General features: G+C 43.8%; 1 protein-coding gene across 7 annotated transcripts in view; it reads left to right on the top strand.

Annotated features, from left to right (window-relative positions):
- The window catches only part of TCTN2 (tectonic family member 2), a 28,700-nt gene that overhangs the window by 5,803 nt on the left and 1,583 nt on the right, over positions 1-21,314 (top strand). For 2 of the 7 annotated variants that reach the window (XM_027044247.2, XM_053205979.1), the window contains 10 exons: positions 4,285-4,481; positions 4,914-5,040; positions 6,071-6,212; positions 7,717-7,782; positions 9,482-9,616; positions 10,101-10,178; positions 14,039-14,119; positions 14,665-14,776; positions 18,033-18,139; positions 21,015-21,174. In XM_027044247.2, coding sequence (XP_026900048.1) covers positions 4,285-4,481; positions 4,914-5,040; positions 6,071-6,212; positions 7,717-7,782; positions 9,482-9,616; positions 10,101-10,178; positions 14,039-14,119; positions 14,665-14,776; positions 18,033-18,139; positions 21,015-21,174 — 1,205 coding nt within the window. Of the gene's footprint in view, positions 1-4,284; positions 4,527-4,913; positions 5,041-6,070; positions 6,213-7,716; positions 7,783-9,481; positions 9,617-10,100; positions 10,179-14,038; positions 14,120-14,664; positions 14,777-18,032; positions 18,140-21,014; positions 21,175-21,314 lie in introns of all 7 variants that reach the window. The other 5 variants (XM_027044249.2, XM_027044250.2, XM_053205982.1 and 2 more) reach the window with 3 other exon arrangements.

Genomic DNA, 21,314 nt, shown 5'->3' with positions numbered 1-21,314 from the left:
CTTGTTTATGGAAGAAAAAATGTATCTCTTTGGAGAAGGTCATGATTGAGATGATTATACTGAGGATGGTTTTACTACGTTATTGAGAAGTCTTCACGAAAAGATAAAAAGGAAGGAAAATACATTATTTCAGTGATTTTTTTTTTTTTTTTTTTTTGGGCAAATGTGTAGAGGTGCACGACCCTCATGGCAATCCAATTTGAGAACATTTCCATCACCCCAACTGGAAACCTTGTGGCCTTCTGCGATCTCTCCCGTTCCCTGGCCTCAGCTCATCCCCAGGCCCCTCTTCACCTGCTGTCAGGCTCTGTGGACTGGCCTGTTCCGGACACGGCACATAAGCAGATTCCTCTTGTATGTGGCCTTCTGTGTCTAGCTTCTTTCACCCAGCATCTTGTGTCCAAGGGTCACCCGCGTTGTGGCCGGTGTCTGTTTTTGTCCCTTTTTATGGCCGAGTCACATTCCGTCGCATGGACAGACTGTATGTTGCCAATCCATTCATTCATCAGCCGATGGACGCTTGGATTGCTTTCGCTTTTTGGCTGTTAACGAATGAAGCTTCCGTGAACATTTGTGTGCAAGTTTTGGTTTGGACGTGTGTTTTCGTTTCTCTTGGATATATTACCTAGGGGTGGAGTTGCTCTGTCCTATAGGAACTGTGTGTTTAACCTTTTGAGGAACCGTTTTCCAAAGTGGCTGCATGGTTTTTACGTTTGCATCAGCAGTGTAGAAGGGTTGCAGTTTTTTCCATGTCCTCATCTACGTTTGTTACAGTCTTTTTGATGATAGCCATCCCAGTGGGTGTGAAGTGGTATTTCATTGTGATTTTGATTTGTATTTCCGTAGTGGCAAATGATGTTGAACATCTTTTGATGTGCTTGTTGGCCATTTTTCTCTCTTTGAAAAAATGTCGCTTTAGATCCTTTGCCCATTTTTTAAAATTAACTAATTTATTTTTTAATTTACATCCAAATTAGTTAGCATATAGTACAACAATGATTTCGGGAGTAGATTCCTTAGTGCCCCTTCCCCATTCAGCCCATCCCCCGTCCCACACCCCCTCCAACAACCCTCTGTTTGTTCTCTATATTTAAGAGTCTTTTACGTTTTGTCCCCCTCCCTGTTTTTATATTATTTTTGCTTCCCTTTCCTTACGTTCATCTGTTTTGTATCTTAAATTCCTTGTATGAGCGAAGTCATAGGATATTTGTCTTTCTCTGTCTGGCTAATTTCACTTAGCATAATACCCTCTAGTTCCATCCATGTTGTTGCAAATGGCAAGATTTCATTCTTTTTGTTCGCCGAGTAATACTCTGTTGTATATATTTACCACATCTTCTTTGTCCATTTATCTGTCAGTGGACATTTGGGCTCTTTCCATACTTTGGCTACGATAGTGCTGCTATAAACATTGGGGTGCATGTGCCCATTTGAAACAGCACACCTGTAGCCCTTGCATAGGTACCTAGTAGTGCCATTGCTGAGTCGTACGGCAAAGAGGTTTTTATCTGCTTTCTTCTCTAGGATTTTGATGGCTTCCTGTCTTACATTTGGTCTTTCATCCATTTGGAGTTTATTTTTGTGTTTGGTGTAAGAAAGTGGTCTAGGTTCATTTTTCTGCATGTCTCTGTCCAGTTTTCCCAGCATCACTTGCTGAAGAGTCTGTCTTTATTCCATTGGATATTCTTTCCTGCTTCGTCAAAGATTAGTTGGCCATTCGTTTGTGGGTCCATTTCTGGGTTCTCTATTCTGTTCCATTGATCTGAGTGTCTGTTCTTGTGCCAGTACCATGCTGTCTTGATGATGACAGCTTTGTAATTCATCTTGAGGTCTGGAATTGTGATGCCTTCAGCTTTGGTTTTCTTTTTCAACATTACTTTGGCCATTCGGGGCCTTTTCTGGTTCCATACAGATTTTAGGATTGTTTGTGCTAGCTCTTGTGAAGAATGCCGGTCTTATTTTCATAGGGATTGCATTGAATATGTAGATTGCTTTGGGTAGTATTGACATTTTAACAATATTTGCTCTTCCTATCCAGGAGCATGGAATATTTTTCCATTTTTTTGTGTGGGTTCTTCAATTTCTTTCGTAAGCTTCCTATATAGTTTTCAGTGTATAGATTTTTCACCTCTTTGGTGAGGTTTATTCCTAGGTATTTTATGGTTTTTGGTGCAATTGTAAATGGGGTCGATTCCTTGATGTCTCTTTCTGTCGCTTCATTATTGATGTATAGTAATGCAACCAATTTCTGTGCGTTGATTTTATATCCTGTGACTCTGCTGAATTCATGGATCAGTTCTAGCAGTATTTTGGTGGACTCTTGGGTTTTCCATATACAGTATATGTCATCTGCAAAGAGTGAAAGTTTGACCTCCTCCTGGCTGATTTGGATGTCTTTTATTCCTTTGTGTTGTCTGACTGCAGAGGCTAGGACTTCCAGTACTATGTTGAATAACAGTGGTGAGAGTGGACATCTCTCTTGTGTTCCTGACCTTAGGGGGAAAGCTCTCATTTCTTTCCCTCCTTTGCCCATTTTTCAATCAGGTTGTCTTTTTGTTGTTAAACTATAAGAATTCATTATACCTTCTGGATACTAGTCCCAAATCAGGTATATGATTTGCGACAAACATCTCCCATTGTGTAGGTGTCTGCTTTCTTGTTGGTGTCCTTTGAAGCCCAAAAGTTTTTTTAAATTTGTTGAAATTCGATTAATCAAGTTTTTCTTTTGTTGCTTGTGCTTTTAGTGTCACATCTAGAAAAAGTTGCCTGATCCAGGTCAAATACATATATATATATTTTTTTAAGTTTATTTATTTATTTATTTTGAGAGAGAGGGAGAGAGGGAAAGGCATAGAGAGAATCCCAAGCAGGCTCCGTGCTGTCAGTGCAGAGCCGAACGTGGGGCTCAAACTCACAAACCATGAGATTATGACCTGAGTCGATATCAAGAGTCAGATACTTAACCGACTGAGCCACCAAGGTGCCCCTCCTCAAATACACATTTTTAATCCTTATTTGAGATTTAAGAGGAATGAGAGTTGCAAAAGAGGCACATTTACTGTGGCCCCAGTCACTCCTGTTTTTGGATGAGTGCAATTGTATCGTGGTTGGTTTTACAAAACAGAAAAGGAAAGTTTAGGACCTTTATTTATATTGTAACTCTCATACCAACAATTGCACTTATAATAACAATTATATTTAATTTAAGAATAGAGCATATCATCTGTCAATATCAATAGAAACATATGGTGTTCTCTTCCTCTTTCTTCCAGACTGCAGTGCTGTGCCCTGTTTCTAACCTCTTTCGTGTTTGTCGTATATGGTATCGATATACACAGCACCAGCCCCTGGCAGTGTTTAGTATCTGGGTCAGTGATGTCTTTGGACAGCTGCAACTTATCACTTCAGACATGATCAATTTTTCAATTTGAATTGTTCTTGTTTAAAGGTTATTTTCCGGGGCGCCTGGGTGGCTTAGTCAGTTAAGCGTCCGACTTGGGCTCAGGTCATGATCTCATGGCCTGTGGGTTCGAACCCGGCATCGGGCTCTGTGCTGACAGCTCAGAGCCTGGAGCCTGCTTCGGATTCTGGGTCTCCCTCTCTCTCTGCCCCTCCCCCACTCATGCTCTGTGTCTGTCTCTCAAAAATGAATAAACATTGAAAAAAAATTAAAAAAAAAGTTATTTTCCTACTGTCAGGGAACAAAGGATTCGGGACATTTTTAACTTTTAGTTCTCTGAGTCCTCTGTGAAATGGGGGAAGAAAATGGATGAAGAACCGAATGCAGGAATGAAGTCACTTCTTGGTGACATTAATTGGGTCGTGTTATAATACAGCGATGGTCTTAAGGTTTCTTAGGGAATACGGACTGTTTGCCCTAACTCGAGATGTCTTTAGGTTTCTCTGGGCTAGGGGTTTGGATGGTGATGACAATTAAAAAGGGAAGTTTACTCTGTTTTATTCCCCACTTGGAGTGTCTTCCATATTTTCTTCTCTTCATACTTTTGCTCGTTTGTTTGTTTTTGTTTTTTTGTGGGCACATCTATGTCCCCAGTAAGGATGTGGTTCCCTTGAAGGCCTGAAATTACTGACTTGGAGGCTCGTAGGGAGCTGAGGAGAGAAATTCTAGCAGGATTTTACTTTCTGTGAGCACATAGCACTGGCAGCCTGGATGGGGATTGTGTTGTTTCATCTTCCTCGGTGGTGTCCTCTTCCCCTGAGAGCTGGTGGCGGGCACCCCAGAAGCTTCTGTCTGCTCACCGCTCCTTCACGTTTCCTTCCAAGGAATGCTCGTCGGATCTCACGGGACTGTTCAGAGAGGCCTGTTTCACCGGCGTTTTTGGAGGCGATGTCAACCCTCTGTTTGACCAGCTGTGCTCCGCGCAGGGGGCGCCGGAGGCCCCTGGCTGGTTCCCGTTCCTGTGTGTGCAGTCGCCGCTGGCCAACTCGCCCTTCCTGGGCTACTTCTACCACGGCTCCGTGTGCGTGTTGGGGCCTCCACAGGCCCCCCAGGTCCTCAACATGAGGTTCAGTCTTCCATGTCCGTTAGCGACTTTGTTTTGTGTTAAGCCTTTGAGAGAATTGGGCCTCACCCAAAGGAAATTGGTCAGTTACCACCAATGGTGAATAGTGATTATCTGGGTTTGGGAAACCGGTGGTGGGCTCACGGGGACCTCAGTTTCTTTCTGGTACCTTTCTGTCATGTTGAAATTTTACAACTTTATTATTATTATCATTGAAGTAAAATTCACAGAGCATAAAATTAACCACTAACCACTTTCCAGTGTACAGCTTTTTGGCTTTTAGTACAAATATTTTTGTAATTAAAAAAGTAAAAACAAGAAAATGCAAGAAGAATTGTTTTTAGCAGATACTGGCCAGAAGGAGTAGTGATAATCCTCATCGATTTACAGTTCCTCTAGGCCACAGGCTTCCGCCGAAGTGTATCTGCATACTGATCTGAGAGACTTCTCAGACTTCGGTTACAAACAAGGAGATCCAATCATGACTGTGGACAAGGCATATTTTACCATTCCGCAGGTAATAATTTCAATTTTAACATGCTAGGGCCTTTTACAAATTTTCCCCTCCTGTCGTTAATTTGACTTACACTGCTGTTAAAAATCTCATCCTAAGTTATTTCTCCTGTGGACTTTCCAGGTACTCAACTCTTTATGGCCTGTGGATTTTATTTTTAATAGTCTCTCTTAAATTAACCACTGTTGTTGCTAAATCTCAGAGTGAACTTACCAACCAAAACAAATTCTATAAATTTCCCCGGAAATAACTACCATTCTGCACTTCTGTTAGTTTCACAGCCAATGTCTTGTAAGCTATAAGTATATAATCTAATGTAATATTCCAGAGATTTTGAAAAATATCTCAAGGCTATATAGAGCTTTGTGTGAAATCTTTATTTTTTTATTTATTTTTAAAAATATTTTATTTAGTTTGGAGAGAGAGAGAGACAGTACGAGCAGGGGAGGGGCAAAGAGAGAGAGGGAGACACAGAATCTAAAGCAGGCTCCAGGCTCTGAGCTGTCAGCACAGAGCCCGATGCAGGACTCGAACCCACGAACTGTGAAATCATGACCTGAGCGGAAGTCGGATGCTCGACCAACTGAACCACCCAGGTGCCCCAAAATATTTTTTTTAAGTCCAAAATCACGAGGAAAAAAGCATTTGTGGAAAGAAAACATGGGAGTCCAAATCGTCTCTCTTCACTGTTTAAGGAATCCATTTTTTACAGTTTTAACAAAAGTATGGTTGTCATGAGGGAGAGAAAATGAAGTTGAACATAATCATGTTTCTGCAAAGTCAATGGAGCAGAGCAGGGAATTTTCTTTGTTTTCGTTAAATAATACTTAATGTGACAAAGCTTCCAGACTTTGTGTAGCAAATTAACTAGATCAGTTTCTTTGTTGGTCATCTAGCGAGTGAACTAGTCGTTATTGAAACTAAGCCACCGGTAGGAGCAGGCCGCAGAAAGAGCGCTTGCGTGAGATGTTGGTCTGTATTTTATGATTTGAAGAGAAGTCACAGCCCTGTTGGGATTCTCCCTCACCCTCAGGTGTCCCTGGCTGGGCAGTGCCTACAGAACGCACCGGTGGCTTTCCTTCAGAATTTCGATGTGCAGTGCACCACTAGTTTGGAAGTATCCCAGGAACAAGATGGAATTATCAATGCGAAGATCAAGAATGGCGTGCTGGGAGGTACGTTGCGTTGGTTTGCAAAAAGAACACAGACCCAAGTGTCGACAGAAACCGGGATCTCGTGAGAGTATAAATCACTTCTCCTGGATCAATTTAAAATATTTCAGCTGTCCGTTGAAGAACGTGTTTTCTTCAGAAAAAGTCCCGTTCCATAGGATAGCACATTGCATATTAGTTCTTCTTTAAAAATTGAGGGACGCCTGGGTGGCTCAGTCGGTTATGCGTCTGATTCTTGGTTTCGGCTCAGGTCACGATCTCGCAATCTGTGATTTCAAGCTCCACATTGGGCTTTGTGCTGACAGCTCAGAGCCTGGAACCTGCCTCCAATTCTGTGTCTCCCTCTCTCTCTGCCCCTCTCCTGTGCTCACTCTGTTTCTCTCTCGCAAAAATAAATAAACACTAAAAAAATAAATAAATAAAAATTGAGGCAAAATTCACATAACATAAAATCAACCATTTTAAATGTTTATTTTTATATATATTATGTTGAGAGAGAGAGAGGAAGAGAGAGAATCCCAAGCGGTCTCTGCACTGTGCAGAGCCTAACGTGGGGCTCGATCTCATGAACCGCTGTGAGATCATGACCCGAGCTGAAATCAAGAGTCAGATGCTTAACCAACTGAGCCACCCAGGTGCCCCTAAAGTCAACCATTTTGAAGTGTACAATTCAGTGGCATTTAGTACATACACAATGCTGTGCCACCATCACCTCTGTCTAGTTCTAAAACATTTCCTCCCCCTAAAGGACACCCCCCCCTCCCGTACCCACCAACAGCCTCTTCTTCCTCCCCGTGCCCTGACCCCTAGGGACCATTAATGACTCTCCTTTCCATCTCTATGGATTTGCTTGTTCTGGAATTCCCGTAACAAAGGAATCCTACACTACGTGGTCTTTTATGTCTGGCTTCTTTCACTTAGCATCACATTTTCAAGGGGTAGCCGCTGTGGCACGGACCAGAACGTCACCCTTGTTTATGGCTGGTCAATATTCCATCGCATGGATATCTGTGCCACGTGTGTTATCCGTTCGTCCTTTGCTAGGCATTTGGGTTTCCAGCTTTTGGCGACCGCGGGAGTGCTGCTCTGAACACTCGTGTGCAGATGTCTGTGTGAGCACAGGCTTGCGTTTCTCCTGGACCTGTACCTACCAATGGCATTGCTGAGTCACGTGGTGATTTAACTTTCTGAGGAAGCCCCAAACCGCTTGTTAAGCGAGCGCTCCGTGTTACATTCTGCCTGGTCGTGGACTGCCTCTTTGTTCCTATAGGAGAGTGGCTCTCAGGATTATTATCACTGACTTTGGATCCTCCTCCTCCGTTGTTATCAGATGCCAAGAACAGTGGGATTCCTATGTGGTGGCGTCTGGGGAGCGGGAGAGTTTTGTAGCAGGCACACGGGTCAGGCGCAGTTATCGTATTTGCTTGATTAGCTTTCACTTTCAATAAGTAAATGTGATCATGTTGGGCCATGTAGTCCTATGAAGTTAATTTCTGTATCTTTTCAGGCATCGTTACACCAAGAGTAATCTATGAGGAAGCAACCGACCCAGACAAGTTCATCACCAGGACAGGTAATTTAACGTCACGCTTTTACATCACTTCTACAGAAATATGTGTGTCATTTCTTGTAAGTAGTATAGAGTCTTAGAGTAAATATGTTTTTATTAAGAATTTAAGGAGGTTCACAGCAATTAGAACTTTGTCTGTTCCACATTCTGTTTGTTCCCTGTTCCATCTTGCTTTGCTGAGGAGCGATATCTGTGCCCTGGAGCCAGTTGCCTAGTCCCGAGCTATGGGGGCTCCAGTGTCCCTGCCAGTTTTCAGGCTCTGTGAACCTTTTCGAAAATATTTTCCAGGGAACCAACATTTATGTTTCTTGTTCTCTTTTCCTTTTTATTTTTAAGGTTATTTGTTTATTTATTTAGAGAGAGAAACAGAGTGAGCGCAAGTCGGGGAGGGGCAGAGAGAGAGGGAGAGAGAGTCCCCAGTAGGCTCTGTGCTCCTTGCTGAGCCTGACGTGGGACTTGATTTCATGCTTGGAAGATCATGACCTGAGCCGAAATCAAGAGTCAGATGCTTAACCAACTGAGCCACCCAGGTGCCCCTTCTTTATTTTTTTTATTTTTTATTTTTTTAACATTTATTTATTTTTGAGACAGAGAAGGACAGAGCATGAGCTGAGGAGGGTAGAGAGAGAGAGGGAGACACAGAATCCGAAGCAGGCTCCAGGCTCCGAGCTGTCAGCACAGAGCTCGACACACGGCTCAAACTCAGGAGCTGTGAGATCATGACCTGAGCTGAAGTCGGACACCCAACTGACTGAGCCACCCAGGCGCCCCAGGTGCCCCTTCTTTAAAAAAAAATTTTTTTTAAGACTTTTTTATTTTAAATAATTTCCACATCCAAGATGGGGCTTGAACTCATAACCCTGAGCTCAAGAGTGACACGATCTACTGACTGAGGCAGCCGGGTGCCCCTCTTTCCTTTCTTTCTTTTTTTTCTCGCCTTAGCCTTTCTCTTACTCGTTTCTTTCTTCTTCTTTTTTAAAAATATAATTTATTGGCAAGGTAGCAAACATACAGAGTATACAGTGTGCTCTTGGCTTCCGGAGTAGATTCCCGTGATTCATCGCTTACATATAAAACCCAATGCTCGTCGCAACAAATGCCCTCCTCAGTGCCCATCACCCGTTTTCCCCTCCCCATCCCCCGCCCTCCCTCCATCAACCCTTAGTTTGTGCTCTGTATTTGAGAGTCTCTTATGGTTTGTCTCCCTCTCAGTTTGTAACTGTTTTTTTTTTTTTTCCCCTTCCCTTCCCCCATGGTCTTCTGTTAAGTTTCATCTTTTTTTCTTTTTGATAATTAAACTTTGCAGTTTTAATGCAGCCAAACAAATGATTCAGAGTTTGGCTAATGTCATCAGGATTTTTGTTAAGGATATTTGTATTTCTCTGCAGTATGTTGTAATTCTCAAATTTATTCATTCATCGAATCTTAGCAAATACCTACAATATAGTAGTGAACTAGACGGCAGGCCTCTGTTTCTAAGGAGCCGACCTTCTGTTAGCCTTTCATTTTTGACAAACATTCTACTGAGCACATCTCTGTATCGAACTATGAGCCACATTCCGGGGGTACAGAAATGGAAGGGAAAGGATACATATTGTGATGCTGGGGGGAGGTGGTGGCCAGTGCTGACTCGGTGGGACCAATAATAGACCTGAGCTCAAGGTTGTTAATTTATGACAGAATTTTTTTTTTTTTTTTGCAGAAACACTTTTAAGTAATGGATCGGCCCCCAGAAATGTGAATGTGGAAGAACATTATATTTTCAGATGGAATAATAATACAATCAGTGAAATAAATGTCAAAATTATTAGGGTAGCAATTAATGCTCACCAGAAAGGTAAATCTGTTGAGAGCAGTGAATGTTTTCAGTTGAAAACTTTTTTTTTAAGATTCTCATAATTATTGGGGCGCCTGGGTGGCGCAGTCGGTTAAGCGTCCGACTTCAGCCAGGTCACGATCTCGCGGTCCGTGAGTTCGAGCCCCGCGTCAGGCTCTGGGCTGATGGCTCAGAGCCTGGAGCCTGTTTCCGATTCTGTGTCTCCCTCTCTCTCTGCCCCTCCCCCGTTCATGCTCTGTCTCTCTCTGTCCCAAAAATAAATAAATGTTGAAAAAAAAAATTAAAAAAAAAAAAGATTCTCATAATTATTATGTGTAAAACTAAGTCAGACTTTTTTCTTATTTGTAATTGTGATTTAATAAAAAAGGCTTTTTTTTGCATGTCAAAATGTAATTATAAGATAAAGAAAATGACACTATGGGGGATAATTTCTTTCCCTAGGAAAATGGTACACACTATATTTTGTATTGTGTTTTATTTCTAGGGATCATGACACAGAGATTTACAGTAAAATTTTTAAGCTATAATAGTGGTGATGAAAAGGAATTTTCTGGAAATCCAGGTAAGATAGTGTATGTCAATCACTGATCCTACAAACATATTTTAATTGAATACTCCTGTACCACAGTGATTATTATAAGTAACTCTCTCCAATTTTAGTTTGTGATTCTAGCCTGTCTCTTTCTCTTTTGTGACACTGTATTCTTTTTCTGATAACAGCTTGGTTTTTTGTTGTTGTTGTTGTTTGTATAATGCCTTTGAAGTGTTGGTAAAATTAGCTTTTTAAGAAATAAGAAGCTATAGATGGAGACGCGATGGAGTCCATGGAGAGACTTCATGGGGACTGTGAAGTTCCAGGCATGTGCATTTTGTCATTATGTGCAAATATGGCATCACTTGGTTCGTTATATATTTGTTTGCTTCTTTAATTCGCTGTTGCCTCCTTAGCGCTTAAAAACAGTAAGGAGAGGGGCACCCAGATGGCTCAGTCGCTTAAGCGTCCGACGTTAACTCAGGTCATGATCTCCCGGTTCGTGGGTTCGAGCCCCGCATCGGGCTCTGTGCTGACAGCTCGGAGCCTGGAACCTGCTTCGGATTCTGTGTCTCTCTCTCTCTCTGCCCCTCCCCTGCTCATGCTCTGTCTCTCTCTGCCTCTCTCAAAAATAAATAAACATAAAAAACTTAAAACAGTAAGGACAACTGCAGGTCCAATGTATCAGCTGTTAGTCACGCCCACCTGCTAGGCACTTGCAATGTGGCCAGCGGCATATGTGGACATGATAATATTTGGATATATTGAGTTGAATAAAATACATTCTTCAAATTAATTTCATCCCCTTTTTCTCTCTTTTTTTTAATGGGGCTACTAGAAAAAAATTTTTAATGTCTAAAAAATTCTAAAAATATGTCATATTTAAAAATCACATATGTGGCTTGCATTGCACTTTTATTGAACGGCACTGATAGTAGGTGTTCAGTAAATATATGTTGGATGGATAAACTAGCATTGTTTTTAAAAAAATTGTCCCTCCTTTTACTATTCTTAATCAGGCAGTAAGTAACCATGAAGGAACAACTTTTTTTACTTTTATTTATTGGTTATTTTTATGTATGTATGTATGTATGTTTATTTTTGAGATCAGGGGTGGGGCAGAGAGAGGGGGACAGAGGATCTGAAGCAGACTCTGTGCTGACAGCAGAGAGCCTGACGTGGGGATCGAACTCTTGAATTGTGAGATGATGACCTGAGCCGAAGTTGGACACTTAAGCGACTCGCAGACTCCCCTATTTATTTTCAAAACTTTTTTACTTTTAAATAACTTTTTAGTTTGCATGATTTTCAATATTTGTACATATTGATTTAATAATAATGCATGATCTATTTTACATATATATTTTTAAAAATTTATTTATTTATTTTGAGGGAAAGAGAAAGCATGTGAGAGTGGAGGTGGAGGGCAGAGAAAGAGAGAGAATCCCAAGCAGGCTCTGTGCTGTCAGTGTGGAGCCTGATGTGCGGGTTGATCTCAGAAACTGTGAGATCATGACCTGAGCTGAAATCAGGAGTCCAAAGCTTAACCGACTGAGCCACCCAAGCATCCCTATGTGTATGTGTGTATATATGTATATATATATATATTTTTTTTTTCTTTTAAATGAGATTTTAGTGTACTTGTTAATGTGGAGTTTTGGATTTTATTGTCGGGTTTTGGGGCACCTTGGTGGCTTGGTCGGTTGAATGTCCGACTTCGGCTCAGGTTGTGATCTCGAAGTTTGTGGGTTCGAGCCCTACATCGGGCTTTGTGCTGACAGTGTGAGCCTGCTTTGAATTCTCTCTTCCTCTCTCTCTGCCCCTCCCTCTCTCCCTCTCTCAGAAATAAACAAACATTAAAAATAAATTAATATTGTTGGGTTTCCTAGCAGGCTGCTGGAATTTGAGGGTTTTCATTCCATGATTCAATTTCACATGATTTCTGAGAAGCACCGTCAGAACATGTGAAAAATGTTGAAGCTCTTGTCAAAAAAGAATAAACTGATTATGAGCCAGAACTGATCAGTCTGTGAAATAGCTTGTGTATATACAGCACTTTCTGAGGCAAGAGGGGTTTTAGGAAGACTACACGACATGGGCCCTCTCCTCAAAGAATTCACTCTCTCACTTGGAAAGACAGCCTGGGGTCATGGAAACAACAGAGAACAATATAAGAAAATGAATAAAGGAGCACTGGGCTTACGCACAGGTACTCCAGAGCTTCAGGGAAGTAGAATGTTGACCAAGCCCCTAAACTCTCCATTGTTAAGGAACCGTGTTAAGTATCTAGTAGGAGCAGGTTCTGATCTCAGTGTGGGAAGAGAAGCAGAGCGAGTCAGAGTTCTGCCTGCAGCGTGTTTCTGTTGTGGGCTGTGCGGAGGAGATTGTACCTTGGAAAGCAGCCAGTGCGGGCTGAGAGCAGGGCTAGCCCCGGGGAGGCCAATGGGGCAGAAGTGAGCATGGGGGGTAGTGCACGCGGGCAGGGTCGAACAGCGGCCGGAGGGGAGGCTGCTTGTTCCCGAGTGGTGAGAGGTGACGTTGGAAGCACAAACACCACGCGTGAACCCCAGTTGCATCCCGGTTTGTAGAAACAGCCCTGAAACGTGTTTTGGGGGACATCGGGGGAAATAGCAGTATGAACTGGATAGGATTTGATTCTAAGGAATTATTAATTTTCTCAGGAGAAATATTGGTATCATGGTTCTGTAGAAGAATATCCTTTATTTCAGGAGATGTATGTCAGAGCTTTTCGAGGTGAAGTGTCAAGTACGCAGCTTATTTTCAAAAGGCCTTTTGCAAAAATTAAATATGTATGCGTAAGCTTGCGTAATATAGACACGACACATACAGCTCAATATTGAGGGTCGTTGATTTTGGGTGGCGGCTACATCGGAGTCCGTGGTGTTCCTTCTGACTTTTGCGTACATATGGACGTTTTCCTAATGACAAGGTGGGAGCCGTAAGGTGGGTTAATAGGACACGAGTGGAAATAGGACCTGGACCAGACCAGGGGGTGGAACTGATTTACTGGAGACCCTTCTGTCGAAAGATTACCTTGGTGTCAGTCCCCTTTCAAAGCACCTGTGACAAAAGTGGTCCTGATCACTCACGAGTATTCATTACCTGGCCTGCTTGGCAGTGGATTCCTCAGTGCAAGGGGCCGGGGCTGACTCCTGCCTGCTTGTTACTTTCCAGGGTTTATTTAAAAAGTCGCACAAATATCTTTGTGAAAAAAACCCAGACAAAATGGGAGCGCCTGGCTGGCTCAGTTGGTTAAGCGTCTGATTCTTGATTTGGGCTCCAGTCATGAACTCATGGGTTCGTGGGTTTGAGCCCCACATTGGGCTCTGTGCTGACAGCATGGACCCTGCTTGGGATTCTCTCTCTCCCTGTCTCTCTGTTCCTCTTCCACTTGTGCTGTCCTCTCTCTGTCTCAAAATGAATAAAAACAAACTTAAAAAAAAAGTAAAAACAAAACAGAGGAAAGGAACGAAGATGGTATCTCTTTTCAAGTGTATTTTTTTTTTTTAATTAAAAGAAAAAAAATTTTTTTTTTTGAGAGAGAGAGAGGCAGAGCGGGGGAGGGGGGGCGGGGGGATGGTGGTGGAAGGGCGAGAGAGAGGGAGACACAGAATCCGAAGCAGGCTCCAGGCTCCGAGCTGTCAGCACAGAGCCCGATGCGGGGCTCGAACTAATGAACCGTGGGATCGTGACCTGAGCCGAAGTCGGACACGTAACCGACTGAGCCACCCAGGCGCTGCTCAACTGTATTCTGACATAGCTTTTTCCCTGTGTTTCTTTGTGTTGTGTATTCCTCTTTCATACTGTTTGACAAGGTCACGCTTGCTGTATCAGATTAACTTTAGCTACTTATTATTGTGTTTGTCTAGGTTACCAACTTGGCAAGCCTCTTCGAGCTCTAAATGCCAACAGGGTGAATAACATGACGACTCTGCACCTTTGGCAATCGGGTAATCTGGTTTGGTAATACGATTAGCCCTTCGGTAAGCTAGAACTGGAAATATTGCCATATTCTGCATCTAATCATGTAATCACCTCAAACTCCTGTTGGTTTATTTAGCGGGGGTGGGGTGGGGGTAGGGATGGGGGAGATCATGCTTCTCCGTTTTCTCAAAATTGAACACTGTTTGCACCTGAAGAGCTAGTCATTTGTAAGAGAGACTTAAATACGGGGTTGGCTGGAGAGTCCCTTGTCGTGGTTGCCTGGAGACACAACTATAGATTTGTTCTGAACCATGGGAAACCTGTGCCTTGGTGGCACTTACCTGCTTCTGCCAGAAGGCGTTAACTCACATGTTTAGAATAAACCACTGATCCCAGTCAAGGTACAGAAAGGCTCCTTTGTTCAGCTTTGAAAGGAGTAGAGTGACAATGACCTCGGTTCTCAAAAACTGGAAACTTTATTTCTACATACTGTTTTCCAAGAAAAACTTTGAAGTAACTCTTTACTTTGGTTTAGCAAAAATAGTAAGAGGACAATCTTCTTATTTTCTAGCTGGAAGGGGTTTGTGTACATCAGCAACTTTCAAACCCATTTTATTTGGAGAAAATGCACTATCTGGATGTCTTTTAGAAGTTGGGACCAGTGAAAACTGTACTCAGCTCAGGTGAGTGTATCATTGGCCAATTTTCCTGCGTTTTGAGTGGTTTGCTTACAACGAATTCACCGCATGAACAGTAAAGACAACATGACTGTGAAAAATTACAGTATGAATAAAAAGCTTTTGGAAAATTGGTAGTGGACAGTGAATAAGTACAGTTTATTCACAATTGGTTCAAATATTGATAGAGGGGGAAATCGAGTTCTTCCCTGGGACCGAAGCCCTTTCATCCATATTTATGCAGTTGCTCTGCTCAAGTCTGTTCATCATTGGAACCCAATACTCCTAGAAGTACAAAAAGGGCAGGAGGCAAATATAATTGGGGTGGTTAACATTCAAAGAATACTTGTTACGTGGTGTATAAAGAACCTTGCACTTGTCTGGGTGGCATTTGGGAAGTGTGTTAATGGATATGCAAATGCATTCTTTTTTTTTTTATTGAGGTGAATATAATACAATTAATATAAAAAAAAATTTTTTTAACGTTTATTTATTTTTGAGACAGAGACAGAGCATGAACAGGGCAGGGGCAGAGAGAGAGGGAGACACAGACTCAGAAGCAGGCTCCAGGCTCTGAGCCATCAGCCCAGAGCCCGAGGTGGGGCTCGAACTCACGGACCGCGAGATCGTGACCTGAGCTGAAGTCGGACGCTTAACCGACTGAGCCACCCAGGCACCCCCAATTAATATTTTATAGTAAATAATTCAGTGACATTTGATGCATTTATGATGTTGTGTAATCACCACCCCTATTTAGTTCCCGGACATTTTCATCTCTGCAAAAGGAAGTCCGTGCCCACTAACCGTCGTTCCCCCTCCCCCTTCCTCCAGCCACTGGCAACCACCAATCTCTAGGGAGTTACCTCTTTTGGACATTTCATATCAATGGAATTGTACGATAGGTGACTTTTTGTGTCGGGCTTCTTTCACTCAGCTTAGTATTTTTGAGGCTCATTCGTGTTGTAGCAGGTGTCAGTGCTGGGCTCCCTTCTGTGGCTGAGTCATACTCCATTGTACGGCTGCACTACATTTGTTTATCTGTTCATCTGTGAATGGACATTTGACTTCTTTCTACCTTCTGGCTGTTGTGAATAGTGCTGCTATGAACGTTCACATACCCATTTTTGTTTGACTCCCTGGTTTCAGTTATTTTGGGCATGTAGCCAGGAGTGGAATTGCTGGGTCACAGAGTAATTCTATGCTTAAATTTTTTGAGGAACCACTGTATTATTTTCAGTGGCTGTGCCATTTTATATTTCTACCAGCAATGTAAGAGGGTTCCAATTTGTCCACATCCTCCCAACACTTACTATTTTCTGTTTTTTAAATAATTTTTTTAATGTTTATTTTTGAGAGAGAAGGAGAGAGAGAGAGAGAGGAGAGAACGAGCGTGCGTGCATGAGTGTGTGAGGGGCAGATAGAGAGGGAGACGCAGAATCTGAAGCAGGCTCCAGGCTCCTAGCTGTCAGTGTAGAGCCCGACGCGGGGCTCAAACTCAAAAACTTCGAGATCATGACCTGAGCTGAAGTTGGATGCTTAACCTACGAGCCACCCAGGTGCTCCCCGATTTTCTGTTTTTTTGATAGGTGTCATCTCAGTAGGTGTGAAGAAATATCTCGTTGTTGGTTTAACATTTTTTTTTAATGTTTATTTATTTTTGAGAGAGAGAGAGAGAGAGTACTAGCGCATGTGCAGGGGAGGGGCAGAGAGAGAGGGAGACAGAGGGTCTGAAATGGGCTCTGCATTGACAACACAGAGCCCGATAGAGGCCTCAAACTCACGAACAATGAGATCATGACCTGAACCAAAGTCTGATGCTTAACTGACTGAGCCAGCCAGGTGCCCCTCATTGTGGTTTTTATCGCATGTATCCTTATACCCATTTTGTCTGTAATACATCCCAAGTAGTGTAGTTCTTTGGGAACTACATGGGAAAAGATGGGGGAGGCCCTAGACAGGAAGTAGACTACAGGTATCACTTACCAGCAGAGGCTCTTGATTGTGGGATAGAAGGCTCTCTCCTGCAGTGTATAAGGTTTTTACCTGTCAATGACATTGTCAGAAAGGAAGGATGCTAAGTTCCAATTCTTTTTTTTAAAGAAGTGGTTTTATTTTATTTTATTTTATTTTATTTTATTTTATTTTATTTCGTTTTGTTTTATTTTATGTATGTATGTATTTATTTTTTTTTAATTTTTTTATAAATTTTTTTTAACGTTTTATTTATTTTTGAGACAGAGAGAGACAGAGCATGAACGGGGGAGGGGCAGAGAGAGAGGGAGACACAGAATCGGAAGCAGGCTCCAGGCTCTGAGCCATCAGCTCAGAGCCCGACGCGGGGCTCGAACTCACGGACTGCGAGATTGTGACCTGAGCCGAAGTCGGACGCTCAACCGACTGCGCCACCCAGGCGCCCTGATTTTTTGAGAGAGAGAGGGCACAAGTGAGCAAGGGACAGAGAGAGAGAGAGGGAGAGAGAGAGAAGCGGGGCTCACCTGTGATGGGGCTCATGTTCACCCAAAATGGGGGCTCGAGCTCACCTGAAGCAAGACTCGAACTCATGTACCTGAGACCATGACCTGAGCCAAAGTCAGTTGCTTAACCGACAGCCACCCAGGCATCCTCTAATTCTTCATCTTCACTTAATCTTGTGGCTCAAAAATCTAGCTAGATACTTAAAAGGTTCTTTTTGCTATCGGATCACTATGGCCCATAAATTTATCCTGGTAACTTGATATGTGATCTACCCACCTCCCAACTTTTGTGACCACCCAATGGAGTCTATAAACTACATGATACCAACATAAGTTACTAACATTTGAAGTCCAAAGTGAAAGATTGCTTCTGTATGTCCTCCTCCCCAAGTGGCTTAGGTCCACCAAAGAGAACAAAGACACGAGGTGCCCGGGTGGCTCAGTCAGTTAAGTGTCTGGCTTTGGCTCGGGTCATGAGCTCGCAGTTCATGAGTTCGAGCCCAGAGTCCGGCTCTGTGCTGACAGCTCGGAGCCTGGAGCCTACTTCAGATTCTGTGTCTCCCTCTCTCTCTGTCTCTTTCCTGCTTGCTCTCTTGTCTCTCTCAGAAATAAACATTAAAAAAAGAGAGAGAGAGAGAGAACAAAGACACCCAGCCAGCTTTTAATGCCAGTTCCTTGGGCAGCTTTTGATTTAGGCACCCAGCAAGCACAACCCAGATACTCCCTGGAAAGGACTTCAGGATGAGACCCACCGGTCATGTGCCAAGAAATGTCTTACTCTTTTGCAGGGAGAATGCTGTTGAACTACTTGATTCATTAATACAAGCAACTCATGTTGCAATGAGAGGCAACTCCAACTACAACGATCCTAGCGATGGCTGGGTCGAAATAATACGTAAGTCAAAGCTGCATAGATGTGCAGCATGTAACTTGTTGCTATGACTACATAGTGCTAGCCCTGCGTGTGTGGGAGCCCCACAAGGCAGCTCTTCCTTTGCTGTGGCTCAAATGATGTTTGTTTTTAGAGGTTAATTCTCCAGCCAGCAGGCTCTTCACATCTTTTACCTCTTATTAACAATGCCCCCCCCCCTTTTTTTTAAAGTTTATGTATTTATTTTGAGAGAGACAGAGAGAGAGAGAGCGCGTGAGCGAGCATGTGTGCTGGTGGGGGGAGGGGCAGAGAGAGAGGAAGAGAGAGAATCCCAAGCAGGCTTTGTGTTCAATGCAGAGCCTGACATGGGGCTCGAACCCACAAACTGTGAGATCATGACTTGAACTGAAATCAAGAGTCAGATGCCCAACGAACTGAGCCACCCAGGCGCCCCACCATTTTTGTTTAAGAGAAAATCCACATGAAGTTCAAACTGCCCAGTTGTTTTATGAGCTAAGTCTTTGTAAAAGGAAGTCTAAATGAGTGCTGAAGCTTTTCAGTGCATTTCAGTTTGCATTGCTGTTTTTGACCGCCAGGGATGTAGGCAGATGAGAACGGACTTTTTAATTTATCAAAGCAATGTTGTTAACCTAAAAGAAAATAAGGTGATGGAGAACGTGATGCTGAGTGAAAGAAGCCAGACACAAACGAACACGAACTGTCTGATGCCACGTGTATGAAATGCCCAGAATGGGCAGATCTGTAGAGACAGAAAACACACTGGTGGTCGCCAGGGGCGGGGGCGGTTGGGAGGAAACGAGGAGTGACTGCTAATGGGCACAAAGTTTCTTTTGGGGGCATTACAAATGGAATTTGGCGATGGCTGTACAACTCTGTGCGTGTACTGAAAACCACTGAATTGTACACTTTAAATGGGCGAGTTGCGTGGCATATGAATTGTGTCCCAACAGAGCCGTTAGAAAAGAAAGAAGTTAATGTGCAGCAGGTCAGAAGAGCAGGGACCACCCAGGCCGGGTAGGAAGACTCGGGCCGGGGCGTCTGCAGCGAAGGGCTAGCAGGGGATCGATCGGCCAAGGAGGTGAGGTGCGTGGCATGGGCAGCAGCGGTGAGCCACGCTAGCTTGCCACGGCACACCCGAGTTCAGCTGTGAATCCAATACGTGTGTCTGGCCACTGAGCTCCAGCTCGCTCTGCTTGTCAGTGCAGAAGCTCGAGGCCACGGTTTGTGGTGGCAGAACTGGAACCAAAAGCCGGGGTTCCAGCCTCTTTGCTGTCTCCGCAGCCGGCAAGTCAGGCGGCAAGTCTTTCTGATGTCGTGGGGGGGTCTTAAGTGTGTAAATATGCTGAACAGAAAGAAAGCTTCTTCTGTTGCTCTCATTAACGGGTTGCCTTTTGGGGCCAGAGAGAGCTAACCGGCTCTGCAGTACCCGCTTTCCTAAGTCCCCTCCTGTCGCTGCGGGTGCGGCTGCGCCCCTCCCCTCTGCCTGGCTGGTGTAAGCAGCTCTCTGCGTCCTGCACGCCTTACCTTACCACCTTCGGTCGCTTCGGCTCAGCGGGCTGGAATTCGCACAAAGAACCATCCAGACACTTGCCTGTGCTCTTCTCACCCATTGTGATTCAGTCTGGATCATTATGATCCCTGACCCCCTCCCCTCTGTGGGCGTTGAGGGATCACGTCATGTCTGTGGGCTCGACGTGCCCATATCACTCTCTGACTTTGGGAGGGGTCCTGGGGGCCATGGGGCCATGCCCCATGCTCCAGCCACTAGACCCCGGGTTGGATCCTCATTTGGAAACAGAATCTTGTCAACTCCTGGGCTTTGCCACCTAGGCTGGCTGGATGGGCTGTGGACTGCCCAGGGGATGGAGGGAGGGGGTCAGGAAAGCACCTGAGAAGCAGAACGTGTGGCAGGTTTCAAGACCGAGAACCCAAGGTGGTTAGGTAAGAAAGCGGAGGTGATGGCATTTTGCTGCCTTCAAGGTGGAAGCAGTTAGCTTCTCTGTCACATGTAAGCCCAAATCAACCCTGGTCCTGGTTGATAAGCAGAAGAGAAGTGACGTTGAATGCGCGCATCGAGGAGGAGGAAATTGGATGTCATAAAAACACGGTGTCACCACCCGCCACCCCTCCTGTAATCCACCTTGCCGCTTTTCCCCTGAGGGCTGGTTTTCAAGATGAATGAAAGTTAATTTCCTCTTTAGTTCTATTCTCTTCCATGTGTGTTACTCTATGGCAACACATTAGGAAATTGCTTCCGAACTACTTAATCCCTACTAACTAAAGTTGTTAGCTGCATTTCAAATGTCGTACACAGCTTTTACGAGAGCAGTGACAGCATGCCCTTTGTCTTGTGGCATTTTACTGCAATTGTGTGGTATTTCTGCTAAAACTCTGGGGGAGCTTGGAGCTTGGGAACTGAATCAGGATTTATGGCTTTATTACGTGGGTCAAGGATTTTATTATTAAGTTGAGTTTTTTTCACTAAAAAATTATTTATTTGAGAGAGAGAGACAGACAGACAGAGAAAGAGGGAAAGAGAGAATCTCAAGCAAGCTCTGCACTGTCGGCACAGGGCCCGACGTTGGGGCTCAACCTCACAAACTGTGAGATCGTGACCTTGAGCCGAAATCAAGAGTCAGACACCTAACCAACTGAGCCACCCAGGCGCCCCCGTGGGTCCGGGACTTTAAGGTTCCAGTGATTGACTTTACAAGGAAAAGTTTTGAACTCAATGGATAACAGTTATTAGAGGTGAAAGATGCAGTAATGTGATTGCTATCTAATAACGTTTCCTGTTTTCTCCCCCTGCATCATGACATTGTAGGAAAACTGTTACTAAATTATTCTTTCCAAAATGCACTGCTTGACATCTCTGTAGGCGCAGATGCCCCCGACACAGACACAGGGGCAGACCCATCGGTTAGTGTGAATGGCATCTGCACGGATATTCCTGCCCGGCTCAACGTCCGCATCCTCAGCTCAGATGCTGGTGCAGTGGAAGGGATTACTCAGCAGGAGATACTTGGCATAGAGACAAGGTTTGATTGCATCTTGGATAAGTGTCGTTTGGAGAGAGTCAGTAAAGTTGAGAGCGCTCCGAAGAATAGAGAAATGCCGATTTACAGTCTGATCGTGTATTTACAAATTGCAAATATTAGCCACGGGAGTATATGTATAA

The sequence above is a fragment of the Acinonyx jubatus genome, chromosome D3 (assembly GCF_027475565.1).
Source record: "Acinonyx jubatus isolate Ajub_Pintada_27869175 chromosome D3, VMU_Ajub_asm_v1.0, whole genome shotgun sequence".
Lineage (NCBI taxonomy): Eukaryota > Metazoa > Chordata > Mammalia > Carnivora > Felidae > Acinonyx > Acinonyx jubatus.
This window is presented reverse-complemented; position numbering and strand designations above follow the sequence as displayed.